General features: G+C 31.2%; 2 protein-coding genes across 5 annotated transcripts in view; one reads left to right on the top strand and one right to left on the bottom strand.

Moving 5' to 3' along the window:
* Positions 1 to 23,096, top strand: part of LOC142230492 (uncharacterized) — a 31,396-nt gene extending 8,300 nt beyond the window's left edge. For 2 of the 4 annotated variants that reach the window (XM_075301136.1, XM_075301137.1), the window contains exons 2-11: positions 7,094 to 8,196; positions 10,723 to 11,104; positions 11,214 to 11,647; positions 11,767 to 11,846; positions 15,443 to 15,541; positions 15,838 to 16,094; positions 20,094 to 20,285; positions 21,136 to 21,305; positions 22,438 to 22,614; positions 22,743 to 23,096. In XM_075301136.1, the coding sequence (XP_075157251.1) occupies positions 7,203 to 8,196; positions 10,723 to 11,104; positions 11,214 to 11,647; positions 11,767 to 11,846; positions 15,443 to 15,541; positions 15,838 to 16,094; positions 20,094 to 20,285; positions 21,136 to 21,305; positions 22,438 to 22,614; positions 22,743 to 23,050 (3,093 nt within the window). In that variant the 5' untranslated portion in view covers positions 7,094 to 7,202 and the 3' untranslated portion in view covers positions 23,051 to 23,096. Of the gene's footprint in view, positions 1 to 6,907; positions 8,197 to 10,722; positions 11,105 to 11,213; positions 11,648 to 11,766; positions 11,847 to 15,442; positions 15,542 to 15,837; positions 16,095 to 20,093; positions 20,286 to 21,135; positions 21,306 to 22,437; positions 22,615 to 22,742 lie in introns of all 4 variants that reach the window. The other 2 variants (XM_075301134.1, XM_075301135.1) reach the window with 1 other exon arrangement.
* Shal (Potassium voltage-gated channel protein Shal) overlaps positions 1 to 24,621 on the bottom strand; it is a 216,371-nt gene that overhangs the window by 108,123 nt on the left and 83,627 nt on the right. The gene's annotated exons all lie outside the window — the stretch shown is intronic.

The raw sequence follows: 24,621 nt of genomic DNA, 5'->3' as shown, positions 1-24,621 counted from the left end.
AATGCTTTACCTATTTTATATATAAATTTAGTATTACACTGAAAAAAATATTGTCGTGAGGTCAAAGATTTCATGTCTTTAAAATACGAATGCAAATTTTGCTTAGCATAGAAGACGCATTTCTCTAGTATAAAGTTGTTTTCCTTGACCAAAGGTCAATAAACTTTTCAATGAAGTCGTATTGTCCTTATAATTAAGTGATTTGATTTAAAAATGGATATCGTAACATGAAAGAAAAAATGTTTGGGCTAAGGTCAACTTGACTTTAATAATTTAGAACAAATTTTTAAATTTAATGAAATTTTCTTTAAATTTGTTGTCTTTTTGCATCTTGACATGTTTTTCAACACTTTATTTTAAAGACGTTTTTTACTTGAAACACAGCATAATTTCTACTAGAAGTCGAGTCTTAATTTGGAAAATAAAGTAGTCGTTAACTTGTTTTTAAAGGACTTTGATAACATATGAAGAAAAAAAAGCTGAAAAACCGAAAAATTAAAATTTGCTTCCTAGAAGCAAGTACACAAAACCCGATTTTAAAAGAGAATTGTGTCTTAAAAGTATCCTTACTTGTATTCTCCGCTTCTTTGGCTCGGAATCAATACCAATTTTTTTAAATTAAAGACAAAATCTTTGGAACCGGGTATGATTTTTTTCAGTGTAGTTATAAATAAATATTCGCATTAAAAGCCCAAAAATAACAATAAATGTTTTAAAATAATTAAGAAGGTCGAATCGAAAATAAAATATAAATAAATAAGTTTAAGTGGCACAAAAATGTCATAATTTGAAAAATGCGCCAAACTTCATACTATAATGATCAACGGTAATACTGGTCAATCGTGGCACTTTCATCTACAATTTACTTTAATTTAAACATTTTTCGAATTTAATTGGAATATTAGTTTTTAAATCGCATAATTGCCTCTAACTAATCTAATTATCCCAATACAAAATACCACAAATCATTTTCAACTTCGCAAACCTAATTAATTTTCATAATTTCATTATGCTATCTCATCACATTTAAACATACTTAATAGATCCAGAACAATAAAACGATAAATTTGGTATCATATGTGAAAACGCCAAAAATTGCTGGCCACATTTGTCATTATTATTCATGTAGAAAAATTATTGCTTTTTAATCGATTTGTATAGCGGTTGTCCGTGTATATGTATGACCTCTGATATTTATAAAATAATATATCAAACTAATTAGGGGGTTGGAAGAAGCACATAACTCATTATAAATTCATTAATATTCATATAAAAGTATCATATTCTAATGTTTCATATTTCCTTCTATATACATAAATAAATATAAATAAATAAATAAATATAAATTTAAATTTTAGTTTTTAATTGGTGTAGATACAATTTTAAATGCGGAACACCGTTTTATATACAATACATTGTTTTGCCTTCGACCCCGCGGATGACTCTTTGCGTTTTTCTAATTCTTCTCTCAATTGTGCTAAAGTCGTCTTATCCACGGATGACAAAATGTCTCCAGAAATTTCGTCTTGGCTTTGTTCTGCTTCCTGACTCATCATATTCTTCCCTCACTCGTCTTTATACGTCTTTAATCTTTTTTTAATCTCTTTGTGCTGCAATTCACAACGATTTCGTACCTTTTGGTTGAGTCCCCAAAAAAATGTAAAGAATGTGATTTGGTTATATAAAAATAGTTCTTTATTAGAATGTATTCACAGAGAAACTAAAAATAAAATTATGTACATTTGACGTTTGCAATTAAAGTCATATCAAAACTACTGCGTTTCAAAATAAGTCACATTCAGCAAGTGTTATACTAAACATTATACTATTTATTTAGGTCTCGTCCAATTTCATATTTAAATCATTAAAATTGGTGTCCGGCATATCTCTTCAAAAAAAAAAAAAAAAAAAAAACGAAGCCCTCCTTTATACTCAAAAGTTAAGTCGTTATTTTATTATAGTTCAACTTTAAATTTAATTCACATTTCTCTGCAATGTATAAAAGATTTAGTTAACTTCAAAAAAATTAGAAATAATCATACGCACCAATGTCCTGAAAATATATTTTAATTTTTTTTCGGTAACCAACATGCTATCCAACCAAAAACACTGATTAAACAAATTTATTTGCACCTTCCTTTATGAAATAAATTAGTTTCCTAAGGCAAACAAAGCTCACACATGCCTAAAATATTAAATATTTGTTTTTAAAAGTGTCAACAACTTCCTTGTAGAGAGAATACTTGTGATAGTCACGTAATAAATTAAACCTATGATCATTTAACTCTTCAAACACGTCCTTAAGCGAGTTTGGAAAACCATGCAACAAAATAAAATATATAACACACTTCCTTAGAAAAGGAAATGTTGCACAGTTCAATGACTGCAGAATAGTCACGTATGGGACATATCTGTTCATAATGTAGAAAACATGAAAACCAAAAAAAAAAAGCTTAGTAAAGGAGAGTCAAGTGATGTTGTTCTGAAACCAATATTTTTATAGAAAATCATAGTTTTTATGTTTATTTATGTAGGTATATATTTTTCAATTTGTATGAATAAACCGATAAAACACATAGCAAATATTGTTTGCTTAATACATACATTTATCCAATGGTCATTATGGATAAAGAAAATATTAATCATAGGAATGCTGGCATAAATACTTGCTGCTGTAAAAGATTGAAGCACATTTAATATCCCCTATGTTAACCTATTTCCAGATTAATTAGTAGGAAAAGTTCAGAAGTTTACGAATCATGAAAATCTGATCCTACTGCAGATGTTTAACGAAATTTATTTGAATGAAATAAATGCGTACCGTCGAATTTGCTTATTTTCTTGGATCAAAAGGGATAATGAGTCTCCAAAATGATCGGCTGCAGTTCTTCTCGAATTTCTAGCTTGCATACTCAACTATTTTGTCTTAAAAACTAACATAGACGATTTAGTTTATTATGATAATAGAAAATATTAATCATAGGAATGCTGACGTTTTGAAAGTGGCATAAACACTTGCTGCTGCAAAACGATCGAAGCACATTTTATGTCCCCTACACTAACCTATTTCCAGATTTATTAATTAGTAGCAAATGTTCAGAAGTTCACGAATCTTATAAATATTAAAAATCTCAACCTATTGCAAATATAATTTACGAACTATATTTGAGTGAAATTAATGTTTACCATTTAATTTTCTTATTTTCTAAGATCTAAAGGAAGAATGAGTCTCCCAAGTCATCGATCTTCTGCAGTTCTTCTTGAATTTCTAGCTTTCATACTCAAGTCGATTTTTCCACCGTGGTTCATTCCAAGTCTCCACAGTTATGAATTATACAATTATGGTCATATTAATGTGGTTCAGTGTTAAAAAGCTACCTCAAGTGGGACTTAAAGGGTACCAATCCCCGTGCAGTGTAAACGATTCAATGGAGACTGGTTTTCTGTTCAAATTATTGTAGATATACGTTTCGACCCCAATCCTCACGAAATTGTTATTTTATCTTAGCCAAACATGCTCTCATTCCTCGTGTATTTAATTGTTTCATCTATCATATTTTTAAGAAGAATTTAATGAAAATAAGTAATCCTATATTATTTTCTTTAATCTTAGGTTAAAGGTTAGGTTAAAGTGGCAGCCCGATTAAGATTCAGGCTCACTTAGACTATTCAGTCCATTGTGATAGTTTTCTTTAATCTTAGAATTATTCATCAGAAATTGTATATGACGAGAAATCCGTACTTTAATTATAAAACTTTATTTTATTGTGTGGTGAAACATTAAATAACATAAATCAAGGAGATAAGAAATATCCTTGAAAAGTTTTAATTATGTCGATTATTTTTTTAATTGATAGTAAAAGTAAAAGGTTGGCTGATAAGTCCCCGGTCTGACACATAGATGGCGTCGCTAGTATTAAATGCATATTATTTTTATATAGTACCAACCTTCAAATGATTCGTGTCAAAATTTGACGTCTGTAAGTCAATTAGTTTGTGAGATAGAGCGTCTTTTGTGAAGCAACTTTTGTTATTGTGAAAACAATGGAAAAAAAGGAATTTCGTGTTTTGATAAAATACTATTTTCTGAAGGAAACAAATACGGTGGAAGCAAAAACTTGGCTTGATAATGAGTTTCCCGACTCTGCCCCAGGGAAATGAACGATAATTGTTTGGTATGCAAAATTCAAGCGTGGTGAAATGAGCACGGAGGACGGTGAACGCAGTAGACGCCGGAAAGAGGTGGTTACCGACGAAAACATCAAAAAAATCCACAAAATGATTTTGAATGACCGTAAAATGAAGTTGATCGAGATAGCAGAGGCCTTAAAGATATCAAAGGAACGTGTTGGTCATATCATTCATCAATATTTGGATATGCGGAAGCTCTGTGCAAAATGGGTGCCGCGCGAGCTCACATTTGACCAAAAACAACAACGAGTTGATGATTCTGAGCGGTGTTTGCAGCTGTTAACTCGTAATACACCCGAGTTTTTCCGTCGATATGTGATATGGAGCGTTTGAAGGTCGAAATCGCGGCAAAACGGCCCCATATGAAGAAGAAAAAAGTGTTATTCCACCAAGACAACGCACCGTGCCACAAGTCATTGAGAAAGATGGCAAAAATTCATGAACTGGGCTTCGAATTGCTTCCCTAACCACCGTATTCTCCAGATCTGGCCCCAGAACTTTTTCTTGTTCTCAGACCTCAAAAGGATGCTCGCAGGGAAAAAAGTTGGCCGCAATGAAGAGGCGATCGCCGAAACTGAGACCTATTTTGAGGCAAAACCGAAGGAGTACTACCAAAATGGTATCAAAAAATTGGAAGGTCATTATAATCGTTGTATCGCTCTTGAATGGAACTATGTTGAATAATAAACACGAAAAAATGTGTGTTTCTTTGTTAGACCGGGGACTTAGCAGCCAACCTATTAGTAATAGTAGTTATATGAAAAGATGATGTACAGTGGGAGTAAAGATGATTAAATTTGTAAGAGGAAAATTCCTAGATGTTTTCTCCATAAGAAGATAGCATAAAGGGCCCAAAATTGAGTTATCTATACCATCCAAATCTGTACTAAAAGCTGTGGAAAGGTTCATTCGCCCGAACCGAAACATGTACAGTCTAGGCGTGTATAGATTTGTATCTGGCGTTTTCTTTTCAATGACTATTAATCAGGTTCCTTAATCTAATTTGTCCATAAAAGCTCGAATAATAATTGTAAATTTAAAGTAAAATATTTCATTTAACTAATGTTTTAAATTATTCATCGGTCAATAGAATACTACGAAGTTACTAAAAAGTTTTTTTATGTTCCTATTTTTTAATTTTATACACATTGAGTGAATTTTTTCCATATCATAAATAGTCTTATATCATTCACATCAAAATCTCTACTTCCTAAACATCTTACTCTTTAAAGTCTTCCAAACAACCAACCAACATTGCGATAACCATGAATGAATGAATTCATGAATTACTTACCATTGACATTAACGTTGCTTAATGACTCCCCAACAGCATGTTTTGCTTTGAGAAGGCGAAAAAGAAAATAAACAAAAGAAAGCCGAAAATAAATAACAAAAATCATAATAAAAAAAAAAAAAAACAACAAGGCTAAAGAAAATTAACACCCCAAAACACTGAAAACCAATATATGAAGATTGTTTTGCTTTGTTTAGAGGAAAAACGATAATCACAGTAGAAAAAGCTAAAGAAAACATTAAAGCAAAATTAATTTCAAAACCCCGGGAGAAAAAAGCAAGAAAAAGAAAATCAAGGAAAAACAGTGCCGTAAAACCAAAACAAACAAGAAGAAAGTAAGGTGGGGATTTTTATTGGCAAATAAAAAGCCAACCAAAGAAATCTATTACAACAGACATTTTCAATTATAGCCATGACTGATCTGTAGACATGGAGGCCAATTGCATGAGTCGCGTGCGCATGCTCTGCTGATATAGGCTGGTTGTATGACTTGATTTTCATAGGCTTGTTTTGGTTTCAGTGCAAATCTTACATAATATTACTTTTCTCAATATAGCTGCTGACAACAACAGGTTATTTTGGGTCAGGTTTTTTTGCACTCATTTATTTCCAGTTTTTTTTTTGTTTTTTCACTTCTTGCTTTTAAACAAGGAAGCTAAGGAAGTAGTGGCAAAGACCTAAAAACGAAAATTAGTGCCATGAAATGCGTATCAAAATTGCAGATAAATATATCAAGGAAGTTAAATAAAAATGTTAATGAAAATATTACCAATTTTATCCAAATTATAATTTCATTACTTAGACAATAGGAATATAAATATTGGAGTTAGTCAGATGATAAGAATTAATTAGTTCCCCTGTGTATAGGATAAAGTAAAAATGTTTCAATCTTAATCTGCCTTTCTTTGGCCCACAAGAATGGAGAAAAGTTTATTTTTTATTTGTATATCTCAAAATTTGATAAAGCATAAATCAACAATGGCAATATTTTGCAATCAGCATGAGCTACAAAAAATAATTCTTATTTAAAATAAAAAGATAATGAAATTTTGTGAACCTTCGTAATTGTATTAGTATTTCTATATTTAATATTACAAAACTTCCAATCCTTTGGAATTAAAATTCGAAGGAATTTTGATGAAAAGCTGGGACAATGCGATAAATTAAAAATATTCTAAAAAACCAAAAAATCTCTACCATAAGTATGCATTTAGATTCCTCAACGTTAAATATAAAATTTTATAATTTCCATTTATTTTAAAGCATTATGTTTCTAACAGAAAAAAAATCAATAAATTTTGAAATAGCACCAATGTCAAGAGAGCATGCCAATATTTTGCAGTCAGCATGAGCCACAAAAAATCTTTTATTATTTAAAATAAAAAAATAATGAAATTATTTAAGCCTTTATAATTATATTAGTGCTGCTATATTTATGCCCTGATGGAATAAACATTTCGAAGGAATTTTAATAAAAACTGGGACAATGTGAATACATCGATTAATTGATACAGTAAATATAATTCAAAAAGCTAATAAATCTCCGAATATGGATTTTTGTGCCTTAATTTAAAAATACAATTTTATAATTTGCATCTATCTCCAAAGCATTATGTTGCTACTTCCCAGATAACAGAAAAACATTTCAAATAAATTTACGAAAATTTCAATAAAATATTTATGTGCAATATAAAGTTAAAACGAAAAAATTATCAACATGTCTACAAGGAATTCGAAATTTCTAGAACTATTCCTGCTTACTTTAATTCTACACACAAGAGTACCTTTGAGTTTATCGAAAAATCTCACCACATCCTCCTCAAGGTCGTCCACAATATTAGAGCATAGTAACAATCCCAATATAACCATACTGCATGAGGTCCACGAAGAAGGATTTTCAACAAAGAAAGATAAACCACCAAATCCTGATATTTTACCATTGAAACATTTAAAAAAGAAACCTTATTTGCCATTGGAGAAACCTTTAAATTCCCATGAAAAACCCAAACCATTAAAGGAACTGGAACTACATTCAGTAGTATTTGATTTCAATTTGGGTGACTTGGAAGATTTGGAACATGAAAATTTCAAGAAAAAAGATTTAAGTGCTGAGGAGAAACTTTTGCTTAGGGATGGTACTGAAATTGGTAATCTACAGACTGGTTCTACCATAACCTATAGTGAAGATATAAAAATTCCCGATTCGGAAACATTGCAAGATGATCTAACTGTCCAAGTGGATATTGTAACCACCACAACAGAGAAATCCATTAATAAATTATCTACAACCTACCAATCAACACAGAAGGAGGAAGGATCATCATCGTCAACTTTATCCTCCAGTACGGATTCAGCTTCCACATCATCATCGATGTCATCTACCCCTCCCATGAGTCCCCATATCTTGAAGATCTTTAAAGCTAAACCAAATAAAAAAGGAAGAGAGCTTATGAAACACGATGAGCTTTTGCCTAAAGGACTTAATAATCATAATAGTCTTAGTCACTATTTATTGACCGCCGATAACAATGAAATTAACCAAACTTCCGAAAGTTTTCAGCAAGCTAATATATTCCAAGTTATTACAAATATTTATGATCATTTTTATTGGCAACCTTCGGAAATACGAAATAAAGTGTCTACCGGTTGTGGTTTAGAAGTTCAGGCGTATTTAACGGCCTTACATGGAAATTATCGATGGGCTCAGGCAGGTGAGTAAAATATTTTCATACAAATTTATAAACCCAATCCCCAAATCAAAATTTTATTCCCATAGAAAATTCTATCAAAATTTTATTCCTACAGAAATTTTTTTTTTCAAAATTTTATTTCTATAGGAAATTTTGACAAAGTTTTATTCCTATAGAAAATTTACTCAAAACTTTATTCCCAGAGAAAATTTTGTCAAAATTTTAATCATAGATAAAATTTTCTCAATATTTTATTCCCAGAGAAAATTTTGTCAAAATTTTATTTCTAGAGAAAATTTTGTCAAAATTTTAATCATAGAGAAAATTTTGTCAAAATTTTATTCACAGAGAAATTTTTTTTTAATTTTAGAGAAAGTTTTTTTTAAAATATTATTCCTACAGAATTTTTTTCAAAATTTTATTTCTATAGAAAAATTTTTTAAGAAATTTTATTTCTATAGAAAATTTTGACAAAATTTTATTCCTATAGAAGATTTAATCAAAACTTTATTCCCAGAGAAAATTTTGTCAAAATTTTAATCATAGAGAAAATTTTCCCAACAAATTATTCCCAGAGAAAATTTTGTCAAAATTTTATATCTAGAGAAAATTTTGTCAAAATTTTATTCACAGAGAAATTTTTTTTTTAATTTTAGAGAAAGTTTTTTTTTTTAAATATTATTCCTACAGAATTTTTTTCAAAATTTTATTTCTATAGAAAAATTTTTTAAGAAATTTTATTTCTATAGGAAATTTTGACAAAATTTTATTCCTATAGAAAATTTAATCAAAACTTTATTCCCAGAGAAAATTTTGTCAAAATTGTAATCATAGAGAAAATTTTCTCAACAAATTATTCCCAGAGGAAATTTTGTCAAAATTTTATTTCTAGAGAAAATGTTGTCAAAATTTTAATCATAGAGAAAATTTTCTCAACAAATAATTTCCAGAGAAAATTTTGTCAAAATGTTATTTCTAGAAAAAATGTTGTCAAAATTTTATTCACATAGAATTTTTTTTTTAAATTTTAGAGAAAAAATTTTTTTTTTTAAATTTTATCCCTACAGATTTTTTTTTTTCAAAATGTTATTTCTATAGGAATTTTTGTAAAAATTTTATTCCCATAGAAAATTCTGTCAAAATTCTATTCCCAGAGAAAATTTTGTAAAAATGTTAATCACAGAGAATTTTTTTTAAAATTTTATTCCTAGAGAAAATTTTGTAAAATTTTTCTTCTTATAGAAAATTTTGTCAAACTTTATTTTTATAGAATATTTTTAAAGTACCCTTAGGAGAGGAATATTTTGACAAATATACAAATATATATGACAAATATATAAGAATTCTACCAAAGAGTAGAAAATCTACAATTTTTTGGTAGAATTCTACCAACTGTGGCAACCGTTTATAGGACCCGGAATCCAAAATGTTCACCTTGTTGTACCCTTTGGGACTATATGTAAATTTGAAATGATAAGACTGAAAATGTAGAGATTGCGTTCAAATCTGATTACCTTACCGAAATGGAATTATAATTAGTGGGTAATTGAAATTATTAGCCGTAATTTTGAAAATCGATCTGCATTAAAAAAACAGTGAACCCAGTAATATATTTTTACTGAACTATATTACAAATGTCGATATAATAAAAAAAAGTAGATTTTTTCAGCAAATGCAAGAACATTTATGAGAGCCCAGAAAAAAGTTAGTTAAGTAGTTGAGGTGAAAAACAGCTTACCAAGAGAATTTTCCCCATGCTTCCAGCAATACCGTATCCTTGAGAATAATTACTTACCATTACAGGACGATTCACAATGAACAGATTTTCATGAGTACAACCACGTAGCCCACACATATGTTGTTTATTTCTCGCAAGCTATATAAATTGCTCTTCCATGCTTACAATACAACTCTTGGTAATGCTGTGGGGAAGTTCTTTCTTCATAAGACATGCGCATGCGAAGGTAAAAAACATTTTCATAGTAAGTGGTTACCTATTTCTAAACCAAGTTTCCTCCAATAACAAAGAAAATCTATATATGCCCCCACTTTCGATCGATAATCACATAAACCGATTTTCAGACTTCACCTATTTTTTCTCCTAGAAGCAAAAAAATAATATTTATATATTTTCATCCCTTTTATTTTAATTTCCTCACTATTTGCCTAAACATAAAAAATAAATAAATAAATGCAAGGTATTTAAATTATAAATTTAACGGTCAATTAATCTATAGTTCATGGTTACAACGCCGTAATTGGTACGCTTCAGTGGAAACATCAAAAGCAAACAAATAACCATAAAATGAAAACCAGGCGAGTAATTTAGTTTAGTGGGCTATTATTTTTTCTAGTTTTACATTTTCTACTTTGTGTTCGTTTTTTTTTCTTTTTTCAATAAAATTTTCCCATAATTTTTCTCCCAAGTTCAGTCAACACTAACGCCAGGCACAATGTTCAGTGATTTGGAAATAATGAAAATCCTTTTTTTTATTCCATCCCTTATATTGCCCTTAACCATCTCTATTGCTCTATTCCATTCACTAGCTTACGATTCCTCGGCACGTTATAGGGGACAACTGCTTTTTGGCAACGACAAATGGTTGGGCCAAAGGCAATTCTGTAATGAACTCAACCGCCAATTGGACCCAGAAAAACGCAAGCATTTCGAATTTGAATTTTATGCGGCATTAATTCTCCTGCAGCTGGAGCTGCCGGACAAGTTAAGTGTCCGATTGCAGGTCGGTGAATGTTTGCCCAAATCATGTACAGTCCAGGATGTGCAACATCTTTTGGAAATCGATCCACATGCCATAATGCTGACGTCAATGAATACGAGCAGCCCAATGTCAGTGGTAAAAATAATGGGAGTGCGGACAGTGCCAGGATTGTATAGCTATTGGCGTGAATTGAAATTCCAAATATTTGCGTAAGTAACAAAAGAGTCATTGACTCAATAGCCAAAACAAAGGAAAATAGAAATCGAAATAATTTATTAATATTTGTCCTTGATCCCTCTCACAATCCCTTCATTCCAGGAGCTTCTTGTTAACCCTTCTGGTGCTTATTATCACTGCAACTTGGTATCAATCGCGTCTTAGCCAACAACGTCTACAGCATCCCAGTATCGCTGTGATAAGTGGCTCGAAAGTTGATTCACCTGCCATTCATCACATCTCATCCACGGATAATGGCAAATCCTTTGAATTGTATCAAATGTCCTCGTTAAGCGATAACAATAATTCCAGCCCAGAGCCCCAAGACAATGGCGATGGTAGTAATGGTATAAAATTATCATCCTATGATTTGGACATAAACTCTAATCGCAATGGCGATTCTAACATGACCCATACCAACAACAATAACAACACCAATTCAAATATCCCAAGGACTCCCCATGACATGGAATATCGTATTGAGACAACCAGTAATGCGGGGGCCACAGAGACCTATGAGGCTAAACAACAATTGGGTGAGTAACTTTGGTCAGAAACGAACCAGATATGGTCTTGTGAACAATGAGGCCATAGTTGAAGAAACTTTTCTCAAGTTTCAATTGGATTTTGTTTTTCTTGTTGTGCCTTTTTGTAGGTTTCCATGAGCAAGTTTTGTTGTGTTTTGCATTTCAAACAAATGCCTCAACTATCATGAGTTTGGATGAAACTAAGGAGGTAAGAACTCAAATTAGTCCCTAGTCCCAAGACAAGAAAAAAACATCCATGGAGTCGATGCTATGGTAACTAATATTTCCATAAATCAATGGTTGAATGGGAAAAATGGTTAGACACTGATAAGAGGTATTAGAGATAGGGAAGAATAAAAACAGGCATCTATTTCATTGTCATCATCATGGTCAGTCTGTGTTTACACAAAAACAATGATAAAGAAATACAAGAGACATTGTCATGGAAATGACGTTACAAAGGAGGGAGCAACTTTTTAATATTTGAATTTTGACTATCAAAGCAACAAAGAGATTTCAATGGAATTTGGAAATGTTTAAAGATGTTAAGAAAATGCAAAGAAGCATTTAATTATTAATTAAAGTCTCTGGTACCAAAAATAGAAATTTGACTTTTTAAATCATTAATTTCGACTTTTGAAGTTTCTCCAACTGTTTTCAAATCGCACTACTATTGAGAATATCCAGAAAGTTGCACAAAAAGTGTCATTAGCAAGAAAATGTGAAAATTACAGTTTAGGGGTGTAACCAGGTTTAACTATTATGGAAAATGTTCTTGCCATACTTTTAGGCGATATACGTATCCACGTTATCTGAGTTGGAGTTGAATCCAACATTTACAAAAAAAAAAAAAACATATTTAAAAAAATATTGGGAAATTAATTTAAAAATTGCACAATAGAACAAAAACGTGGCAAAAAATGTAAAATTTTTAATATTCACACACAAAAAATATTTTTTGTCTTCAATCACGAAATTAATTGATCCAATTAATTTTTAAAACTGTCTTCAAACGTTTTTATTTTGTGCTGGCTAAAAATCGAATAGATGACCTTTGACGCGGATCGATAGCGGCTAATGTTGTTTTGACGTCATAATAATCAATATACCGATACCGTTGTGCCACTGTAGTGACAAATTTGCCACTTTTTTCAAACGGTGATACTTTTGTGCTACTTTTTCGTCTTAACTCGTAATACACCCGAGTTTTTCCGTCGATATGTGACAATGGATGAAACATGGCTCCATCACTACACTCCTGAGTCCAATGGACAGTCAGCTGAGTGGACAGCGACCGGTGAACCGTCTCCGAAGCGTGGAAAGACTCAAAAGTCCGCTGGCAAAGTAATGGCCTCTGTTTTTTTGGGATGCGCATGGAATAATTTTTATCGATTATCTTGAGAAGGGAACTATTATATGGCGTTATTGGACCGTTTGAAGGTCGAAATCGCGGCAAAACGGCCCCATATGAAGAAGAAAAAAGTGTTGTTCCACCAAGACAACGCACCGTGCCACAAGTCATTGAGAACGATGCTTCCCCACCCACCGTATTCTCCAGATCTGGCCCCAGCGACTTTTTCTTGTTCTCAGACCTCAAAAGGATGCTCGTAGGAAAAAATTTGGCTGCAATGAAGAGGTGATCGCCGAAACTGAGGCTTATTTTGAGGCAAAACCGAAGTAGTACTACCAAAATGGTATCAAAAAATTGGAAGGTCGTTATAATCGTTATATCGCTCTTGAAGGGACCTTGTTGAACAATAAAAACGAATTTTGCCAAAAAATGTGTTTTTCTTTGTTAGATCGGGGACTTATCAGCCAACCTGTTATTGTGTCACTTTTTAATTTCGATCATTTCTACTGTAAGATTTTTTTATACATTTGGATCCCAAATACCGTTCAATTTACGAATTTAATAACAAATAATCGAGTTGACCAGTTGAATATTATATTGACAAAAAATGTTCCCTTTTGTGTCATAATGTTCTCAATGGACAAGTATACCGTCTGCAAAGAAAATGTTCTATAGTAGATAAACCGGGTCAATGTTTTGAATATTAAATTTCAAGGAATGGTTTTTAATAAAATGGAAGTGAAATAATTGTTAGGTTAGTGAGAATCGAACTTTAAAAATGTATTTTACAATTCTTTATAAAACGATTATATCGATTCTTTTCCTTTATAAAAGTGTGCCACATATTTTTAAATGAATGCGTCACCTTTTATTGCTATTGCATCTTTTTATGCCACTTTTTAGAAATTCTCTACGGTATTGCTGCTAAGACGATATTTTTATTTTGCCTTGAAAAAAATCTTCTATAATTCACTTGGCTCGGATAAAAATTGCGGTTTCCATCTTGGTTGCGAAAAACCGAAAGGTAGACAAACGAACAGCTAGAACTATAAATATTGACTTTTGACTCAAAACCACCTCTAAAATATATACAGTCGACTCCGCTTTACTGAAACGTTAAAAATGCAGCCATTTAATTTCAGTTATCCGAAGTTTTTGCTAAAGCGGACTACGGATAACTGAAAAAACTTCCAGTAATGCGAACTTCGGATAACTGAAAAAGTTTCAGTAAAGCGGACTCCGTATAACTGGAAAAAAATCCACTCAATTTCAGTTAACCGAACTTATGACCAATGCTATGTACATAAAATAATAAAAACAAGGTGTTTGATTCCGTGTGTGTGCCATCTACAATTTTACCTTTCAGTTGATTTTATTTACAGAGTGATTTAAACTGTTTTGAAAGTGCCATCTTCACTTGAAATAAAGCGTTCTCAATACGGAGAAGAAAATGTACTCTCTCTCAATAGCGAGAATGTGGCATTTTCAGTAAAGCGAAGTCATACTAATGTGACGAAACTCATTTGAACACAAAAAACTTTTCAGTAATCCGATTTTTTCAGTTAAGCGGAGTTTCACTAAAGCGGAGTAATTTAAATGAAATGGACAGAAAAAACAACTGGGGAATGCGATCGATTTCAGTTATCCGAGGTTTTTCAGTAAAGCGCATTGCGCTAAAGCGGAGTCGACTGTAGGTATATTATATATGCTCCTGAACTAATGTGGTGACAATGGTGATTATAGGCAGATCAATGGTAGTAAGAGCAATGTATTTCTGGTAGGCTTTTAAATCAAACTGAATCAGTGTTGATCTAGAGTTCGAAAATTCTCCCCACCTTTCATAAATTTGATACATTTCTGTGATATCACATATTTCGCTACTCAATGATTCCATAAAAAGACATTTACATACCCAATATCGAAGACGAGCGGACAGTTGGGGCTATTTATACTGTTTTCTTCAGTAGCACCTCTAGAAAAAAATCAGTATATAATATTCAGATAAAATTTTCAATATTTCTGCCAGGCATTCAATTCAAAGTGCACCAATATTGGTGTAGGGTATGAAAATTCCCCCCACAGTCCATGAATTCGATAAATATCTGCAATATCACATATTTCACTTCTCAATTATTCCATAAAAATACATTTCCTCTATATTCACACATCGAATATCATTGACTTGATGTTTTTCCTCATTGTATATACAATAAGAATATAGCAATTCTGAATATACAATAAGAGTATACCAATCCAATTGTGGAAGATTTCATAAGAAAAACCATATCAATAATATTTTATCACCATACATGTTCTTCATTTGCGAAAACAATTCATGTTAGTGAAGTTTCATCATCATCGCATCGGCTTTATACTTTTGTTCTTTTATCATATTGCTCACAAAATATCTCTGACAATTGTATATATTTTTTTTTCTTACTTTTCTTGTGCAGAGTCAAACATCCTGTGTACATGGATTGCGCGTCATTTCCGTGATGTGGACTATAATGGTTCATACATATCTGCAAGTCTTCAATATTGGAGAAAATCGGGTAAATATCGAATAAAAAAACAAACAATGTTGAAAATGTTTTGTATTCTCCTCCCCTCCCCCTACCCAATCAACCTTGTGTACAACCTTGTCATGTCGGAAATACTAGTGATAACAGATCCTGCTTAGGATGCTTTAAACCAAAAAAATAAAATGGAGATTTTTTCCTAAAGTATATTGAGTGTGAATTGTTATCACTGTGTAGAGAAAATCAATTGGATACTGTTTTCATAATAGATTTTGTTTTCTTTCCTATATTTTAGATTATTATTTCGTATTTCTTTTATTCTATTACAGTTTACTCGCGTTATTGTTGAGCGTTCAACTTGGTATCAGTTTATTGGCAATGCAACATTTTCCGTTGATACATTCTTCTTTATAAGCGGCTTTCTGGTAACGCTGCTCTATTTGAAACAGGACAAAAAACTACCCGAAAGAACATCACAATTTCTAAAGAAAGGATTTGTGGATACAGCAATTGTGGTGATATATCGCTATATACGTTTGACGCCAACCTATTTATTTGTGATATTTTTCAATGATTTTGCAGGAAGGTAAGTATTGAAAATTGTCAAAGTTTTATAAGAAACGAAATATAGAAAAGATGTTTGGTCCATTAAATTTATAGAAGGGAAATGTTTATCACATCCATTTTCATATATATGATAGAATAATGGAATAAACTGGAACAGAAAAGAGAATTGAAAGTATAACTACTAGATGTCATTATGGAGAAGATCGGGGTCTAGAAACGGGGTTCTCGTAATGCAAAAGCCTTATTAGCCTTATTATACTAATATATTCGTGAATTGTCAGCTTGAAAAATTTGCATTTATATAGAGACGCAAATTTCGAAGATAATTCCCCTTAATTGAATAAAAAAAATCAAAAATATATAATATATTATCAACTTTCTTTAATTAAATAATCAAATAAATTAAATTATAAAATTATTATTATCTATTTTTATTACCCAGCAAAAACTCTCATTACCCGGTAATCTTGTAGGTAAGCCTGTTTAAAAATTAATAACCACTTATTAATTGTCATCGCTCCGGATTACATTTACATACGCATGTCCTAGGAGGAAAGTACTTCTCCCCAGGCATACCTTTGACCATGAAATAATTAGTGCTTTTAAAGCATATAATCACCTAATATGTAATCACTTATTCGTAGATATACCAAAATTTGCAAAATAACCACTTATTGTCTCAGGCAACCAAATCTCGAAAATATTGACTTCTCTAGCCGATTACAATGGATCAAAATATGGCGAGTAATGCTGTTATATGAACATTACTTAAATAGAAACGAATATTGTCGAAATAAACAAGTATATAAGGCCGTAAGTTCGGCCAAGCCGAATCTTATGTACCCTCCACCATGGATTGCGTAGAAACTTCTACGAAAGACTGTCATCCACAATCGAATTACTTGGGTTGTGGTATCTTAAAACTTCTTAACATCGTTTTCTAAATTGTGAATTAGTCCATACGTGGTAGAGAGCCAGAATTGAAATATGGGGGTCGCTTATATGGGGGCTATATACAATTATGAACTTGATATGGACCAATTTTTTGTGATTGGGGATCGATTTATCTGAGGGCTATATATAACTATAGACCGATATGGACCTAGTTAGGCATGGTTGTTAACGGCCATATACTAGCACAATATACCAAATTTCATCTGACTCGGATGAAATTTGCTCCTCCATGAGGCTCCAAAACAAAATATCGGGATCGGGGCTATATATGATTATGGACTGATATGGACCACTTTTGGCATGGCTGTTAAATATCATATACTACCACCACGTACCAAATTTCAACCAGATCGGATGAATTTTTTTTCTCCAAAAGGCACCGGAGGTCAAATCTGGGGATCGGTTTGTGGACTATATCTAATTATGGACTGATATGAACCAATTCCTGCATGGTTGTTGGATAACATATACTAACATCACGTACCAAATTTCAACCGAATCGGATGAATTTTGGTCTTCCAAGAGGCTCCGGAGGTCAAATCTGGTAACCGGTTTATATGGGGGCTATATATAATTATGGACCGATTTCGACCAATTTTTGCATGGTTATTACACAGAAAAAAATATCACCAAAATATTTCCAATTAAAAAGTTAATTGAAGTTGAAAATTTTTTCAATTAATAAATTAAGTGATACAATTAACTTTTTAATCATGATAGAAACATTAAGTTAATTAAGTCAATGATTGAAAATTTTAAAATGTTTATTTAAAAAATAATTGATACAATTAACTTTTTAATCAAATTCGGAAGACTAAGTCAGTTAAAAAAGTGATGAACATTTTTTTAAATTTTTAATTAATTTTTTTTTTTCAAACAATCAATTGTTAATGCATATAAAAATTCTAAGCCAATTCAAAATGTAATTGAAAATAGTTACTTTTTTTAATTAATAAATTAATTGAGTTTTGCAATCAACATCAATTAAATTTTTAATTGAATCAATTAAAAAAATAATTGAAATTTGGTAATAAAATCAATTAATTTTTTAATCAAGAATTTTTTCTATGCCCAATTAAAACTCTGATTGATAGTATCATTTTTGTGATTGAAGACATTTCAATTAAAAAATTAATTGGATCAATTAATTTCGTGATTGAATCAGAATTTTTTTTTGTGTGTAGAGACCATATACTAAAACCATGTACCAAATTTCAGCCGGATCGGATGAAATTTGCTTCTCTTAGAGGCTCCCCAAGCCAAATCTGGGGTCGGTTTATATGGGGACTATATATAATTATGGACCGATGTGGACCAATTTTTGCATGGTTGTTAGAGGTCATATGATGACACCATGTACCAAATTTCAGCCGGATCAGATGAAATTTCCTTTTCTTAGAGTCCCCGCAAACCAAATTTGGGGGTCCGTTTATATGGGGGCTATAAGTAAAAGTGGGCCGATATGGCCCATTTACAATACCATCCGACCTACATCAATAACAACTACTTGTGCCAAGTTTCAAGTCGATAGCTTATTTCGTTCGGAAGTTAGCGTGATTTCAACAGACAGACGGACCGACGAACATGCTCAAATCGACTCAGAATTTCACCACGACCCAGAATATATATACATTATGGGGTCTTAGAGCAATATTTCGATGTGTTACAAACGGAATGACAAAGTTAATATACCCCCATCCTATGGTGGAGGGTATAACAAAAATGTAACAAATCATTTAAATAAGATTACAGGCGAATTATTTTCACAGTTAAAATATAAATAAATGTTGTCATTTAAGGGAGTTAGATTCACATTATGTTCGAAATCTACTAAAAGTGGATTTTATATATCCTTTTTTATAAGGCAAATGACAGTTGAAATCGATTTTTAAAGTGTAATGTGAATGAGGTATAATAAAGCATTTATTTAAAATGGTAATATCATTAATTTAAAACACAATTATTATAAAATATTCGTGAAGAATATTCCTTAACGGAAAAATCTTCAGAATTACCGTTACATAACATATTCTTTTTGAGTTTTTTTTTTCAGTAAATGCTCAATTATGTGAATAATTATACCTAATGGTACCATCATTTATTCTATTTTATTAAGTCATTAACGGCCAAATGCATTACATTTTGAAAATATCAATTCAAAAATTACCGAGAAGTATTTATTATTACCATTACAAGTTAGTCATTATAACTCACCGCAATGTAATGCAATGTGTAATGACAGCTTTACTCCTGGTAATGTAACTTGTAATGAGATGTGGTTACGTAGTATTTGCTGGGTATTTATTATTTTAATCAAAATCTAATTGAAAATTATATTGAAGTCATTGCAAGAAAGTACGGAAATATGTATAAAGAATCATATTTAAAAGTATGACTTCCTCCCTATGACAAGCCAATACTTCCGTATCCAAAAAAGACATTTTTCATTGCTTCTTTGGCTACGCATTTTTTCTGGGTCCTTCACGGCCTACAACGGAGTTGGTCGATCTTATTTTTTTATGGATAAAGAGAACATTACGCCCACATTTAAAACATTCCCAAACTGACTGGAGAAGATATATTGATGTCTACAATATTTTCGCTGCGTGTAAAATCTATATATTTCAACTTAATTTTCATTGAGGAACTTATATAAAGGTCTATTTAGACACATATATCTCCATTATTGTCAAATATAAGAGGTCCTAATTATTATATTTTGTCCTAATTATTCCATACTTTCGTTAAAGTTCAAAAAGTGTCACCTGCTACTTGCTACTTTTTTACATATATTTCTTAACAAATTGTCTCATATGGACATAATACATTGTATACAAAAATGATTGATGTATTATCAAATGATCTCTTTTTAAGGGAGGTCTTCCGCATACAATCATACAATTTCCCTTGTAATCATTGTGTAGGGTTAACAAAATCAATCATTATGTTTGTAAGAATGCATGTTGATTTATTTCATTTTTTTATGAAAAGGGTGAATATCCATTTTGCCATTAGTGTTGATGTACTTCCGTTTCCTGTTTTTCTTTTTTTCTGTTTCTTTTAGACAAACTTTCGATAACTCAGTTTTTCAACCAACCGTTCCTCATCGCACCTGTAGCCAATATTGGTGGCGTAACATTTTATATATAAATAATTTCTATCCTTTGAGTGAATTTTGCATGATATGGAGCTGGTATATGGCAAATGATATGCAATTCTTTATAATGGCTTCCATTCTGTTGATGTTTTCCATCAGGTAAGTAAATGTAAACAAAGACAAATATACTGAGAAAAATTTAATTTTATAATTTAAAGTGTTACATTTTAAGATTTTTCAATTAAACCAACTTCTAAAGGCGATTAATTGATCTCTTTTCAATGTTGAATCACAACAAAACTCTCTAGTTCGAATATGAAGACAACAAAATCACACATGTTCCGAAATTCGGAATCGCAAAAATTTCGTTTGACCATAAGTTTTTAATTCTGAAAGTTTTAAGCTTAAATCTTGGTAACATAGTTCTCTTTAAAAATAGTATTGGAGTCCGAGAATATCTGTATGTTTTCGTTACAAGAAAAACACATTTTTGGGATTCCGAATATCGGAACATGGGGGAATATCAATTTTGTTATTTTCCTATTCTAATCTCGATTTGTGCTATTTTCAGCTAGTTTAATTGACACCCAAAGTAATAATCAAGAACAATTTTTACCAACATTTCTTTCAAATCTAACCATAAATCCATGGAACCACTTTGTTGTTCTTTGGAATTTAGTTGTGTTTAATTTTCAACTACCCACTTTACCGATATTTAAATTTGATGTAATATTTGCTTATTTTTTACTACGAAACAAATCTTCATATAAGGAAATAAATATTTTTCTGATACTCTCTTTAGAGAATTTTATTGAAATATTTTTTGTTTAAAAAAAAAACAAAATTACTCAATTTACGTTTATTTGGTGAACTCATTTACAATTTACGATTTAGTTAAATTTGTTCAGAAATTATTTTAAAAAATTTTCCGTGTACCTATGAGTAAAACCGACGTCACTACATACGAATATATATTTCTGACACTGTCTTATTACCTTATTTTTTGCAGGTATCCCAAGGCTACTGTACTAACACTTGCCACATTTTTGGTTTCCTCCTGGGGTATATCAGGCGTTATATCTTTGCATTATCATTACACACATAAAGTGGCACTTCCATTTGAATCCTTTGATTTTCTTTACGATAAACCATGGCAAAGAGTGGGTCCATATATAATTGGTAATTTACTGTGTACATACATTAGGGAAACACAGTGGTACAATAGTAAATAAAGGAAATTTCAAAATTTACTAAAATTTTAGATAACACGCAATTAATTTTTACGGAAACATGGATTTTTTTCACTAAATTATTTTTTTTTACTCGCCGAGGTCACATGTCTGTCTGATATCATCATATTCCTTCTCTGAATACACTCAAAAAAACAGTGAATCCATTGGGAAGGAAAATTTTGGTTAATTTTCGAAAATTTTAACTAAGCTGTATTACAAACGCAGATGTCACGCCCATTCCACAAAAATAAGAAAATATTTTTCGACTAATTCAAGAAAATTTATTAGACTTATGGCGATTTCGATTGAGAAATAAGGGGCAACATTCTCGAAATTGATGGCAAAATATGAAGGACACTATCATAGATTTTGGACCCTGTATCCCTCACAATATTATGAATTAACAATAACTTTGGAATGACACTGTCATTTGGGCGAAAATACAATGAGGAAAAAAGTAGTGTAACACCAAGGCAACATATTTTTTGTGAATCGAAAACGCCATTAGTTATTTTTTTTCACTTCATAAAGAAAATTTCGTAGTTTTAAGGAAAAAATTAGAGTTCAAAATTGCAAAAATATCGCTAGTACCATGCGAAGTTCAAGATGGGCACATTTTTGCTAAAATTTACAAATTTTATGAAATTCTGAACTATTTTGTGGGACACAGGAATTTAGTACATTTTTATGCTTCATTTGTGTATAATTTTTCCTAACTCTAAAGTTCATTTAACTAACGTAAACAATAAATTATTAAAGTCAAGGAAACTTTCTCAAAATATAATAATTCCATTAACTAGAATTAAATTTTCTTTAGTGCCATATAGGGTTCACTTTTATGTTTTTGAGTGTAAGGGCAGTTGTAAGCCAAAATTATCATAGGCTTTTACAGAAAAGTATATCCAGACTGTCTTCAACTATTGCTGTTGGCTCTTCTGGCATATTTTCGAATTCTTAAACCTTCTTTTGCATGTCCAGAAATAACATTTGCAAAAATTTCCATTTATATATTATTGAAACCACTGTGCATTATCATTGTTTCACCTTTCGTGTGTAATATTTCACATCGTGACTTTTAGGCATGCTAACCGGTTATATTATGGCCAGAGTACGTACGCCGCCCAAGGTGTCAGGCCGCCTGAATGCCTTATTATGGTTCTTGAGTGTGGGTTTATTAGTCCTTATTATTTGTGGCGTGTGGCAGGGCGAGCTTAATGAAGTACCCACGGCATTTTATGTAAGCCTAGCACATTCAGGTAAGTATTAAGGCAGGGATAATCGCATAACCCATCCCGGCCATTATTTTGTTAATTCTTGAACAACAAGCCATTATACAATTTATTTTCGTTTTCTTTATAATTTCAAAACAAAAAAAACACAACAGCTTTTGGAGTGAGTCTTGTCTGGATGGTTCTTTCATGCTGTTGGAATTTATCACCCACCATGAATCGCATTCTTTCGTATCGTTGTTTATGGCCTTTATCCCGGCTCACCTATTGTGCCTATTTGATACATCCAGTTATTATGCTTTGCATGGCCTATCGTATGGATGGTACCATTCATCTGAATCCTGCTTTTATTACGGTCATATTTTTTGGTAATGCTGTGATCTCATTCATAGCGGCCTTTTTCATATCGGTGGCATTTGAATCGCCAGTCATAAGATTACTAAAAATATTATTTCATAAATAGTATATAACTCAAGTGGATAAATAATAATTAAAAAAAAAAAATAAAACGAAAAATATGTATTCTTTGCTAATGCGAAATCTAGTGACTGTTTTATTTTATATTTTGTTGCGAAAATTATAATTTTAGTTTATAATATGGTAAGTGGTTGTTATTATTATAAAATAATAAAACTAAATTTAGTTAAATGTTTTTGGTTTTAATAGTAAAAATAGTTTTTTTTATATTTGTACATAATATTTTGTTAATAGTTTTAAGATCTATAATAGTGTTTAAATAAATAAAGTAATGTAAATAATATCTAAATGTATTATATTAAATTTTTTAATAAAGTTACCTAAAAGTAGGCAATGTTTATTATTCCATACAGGGGCAAAGTAAACATATTTTTCAAATACTGAAAATATTATAATTTGTGTCGAACGATTTTAATGTTGATATTAATTTTATAGGAATATCAAGATGAATTATAATAAATATATCATAAGAGCCATCCTAAGGTCGTCGTTTCAACCTACATTTCAACCATTTTTCTGAAAATGACCTGTTACGAATAGAATTCAGATCACACCCAAAAAGTGATTCAAATTCAATGCAACGTCTTATTATAAGTCCAGGTTAAATTTTCATCACTTCTGTATCAATTTTGCACCACTTCCGTATACAAAATTAAAATTTTCACTACTTTTTTGGCGACGCTTTTTTTCTGGGTAATATTTATTTGTAGTTTTTTTTTCAGAGTTGTAGAAATGTGGCAAAATAAGTATATCGACAGGTGATTGGACTCTTATTTTTGAAAGGTGAGTTAAGCCGAGAAATCCTATCAATTTTTCGGAACCATATTACAAAATCTATTACTTAGTGTCCTATTTTTTGTGTGAAATTTCTCATATGTATATCCCTATAATACTTATATTTTATTTATAGTTGTTGTAAGCATTCCATTCTTTCAACTAAGGGATATTCTATTCAATTTTGTGCATAGTATACTCCCTAAGCAAAATATTTGGATATAAACAATTCTCGGCAATTTTTCCTTAAAGCCTTATAGCAAAATTTCTTGCATACTTTGAGGAGCAAACACACAAAAAAAAAACTACCAAAATTAATTGTGGCCCCCTGTGTAAGTGCCTATGAATGAAATTCACACCTAAAATATGATAATAAATGCAAATTTGTTTCTAGGGGGCACATAAAACAATTTCCCACTAATTACACTATATCATGCACAAGACACAACATTCTATCGAAAGGAAGACACAACTTTGGGCAATTTTTACAGGCTATGGGATGGACTGTGAAAACCAAATGTCGTTAGCGTGAACTTTGGAGAATGTTAATACAGTGAAACCTCTCAGAATACCCAAGGTCGCCAAAAATTTTGTCCACATTTGGGAGGTGTTCACTTGTGAGAGCATAATTTTAATCAAACGTTTCGCTAAAATTGACCACTTTGAGGAGGTGTCTGCTTTTCATAGTGTCTAAGTTTTAAAGGTTTCACTGTATATAGGCAAATATAACAGACGTTCTTAAATTAAAATTGAAATGAAAAATTCTGATCAAAGGTGCATGTA

The sequence above is a fragment of the Haematobia irritans genome, chromosome 3 (genome assembly GCF_050003625.1).
Source record: "Haematobia irritans isolate KBUSLIRL chromosome 3, ASM5000362v1, whole genome shotgun sequence".
Taxonomy (NCBI): Eukaryota; Metazoa; Arthropoda; class Insecta; order Diptera; family Muscidae; genus Haematobia; species Haematobia irritans.
Note: the sequence above shows the minus strand (reverse complement) of the source record. Positions and strands in the feature narration are given on the sequence as shown.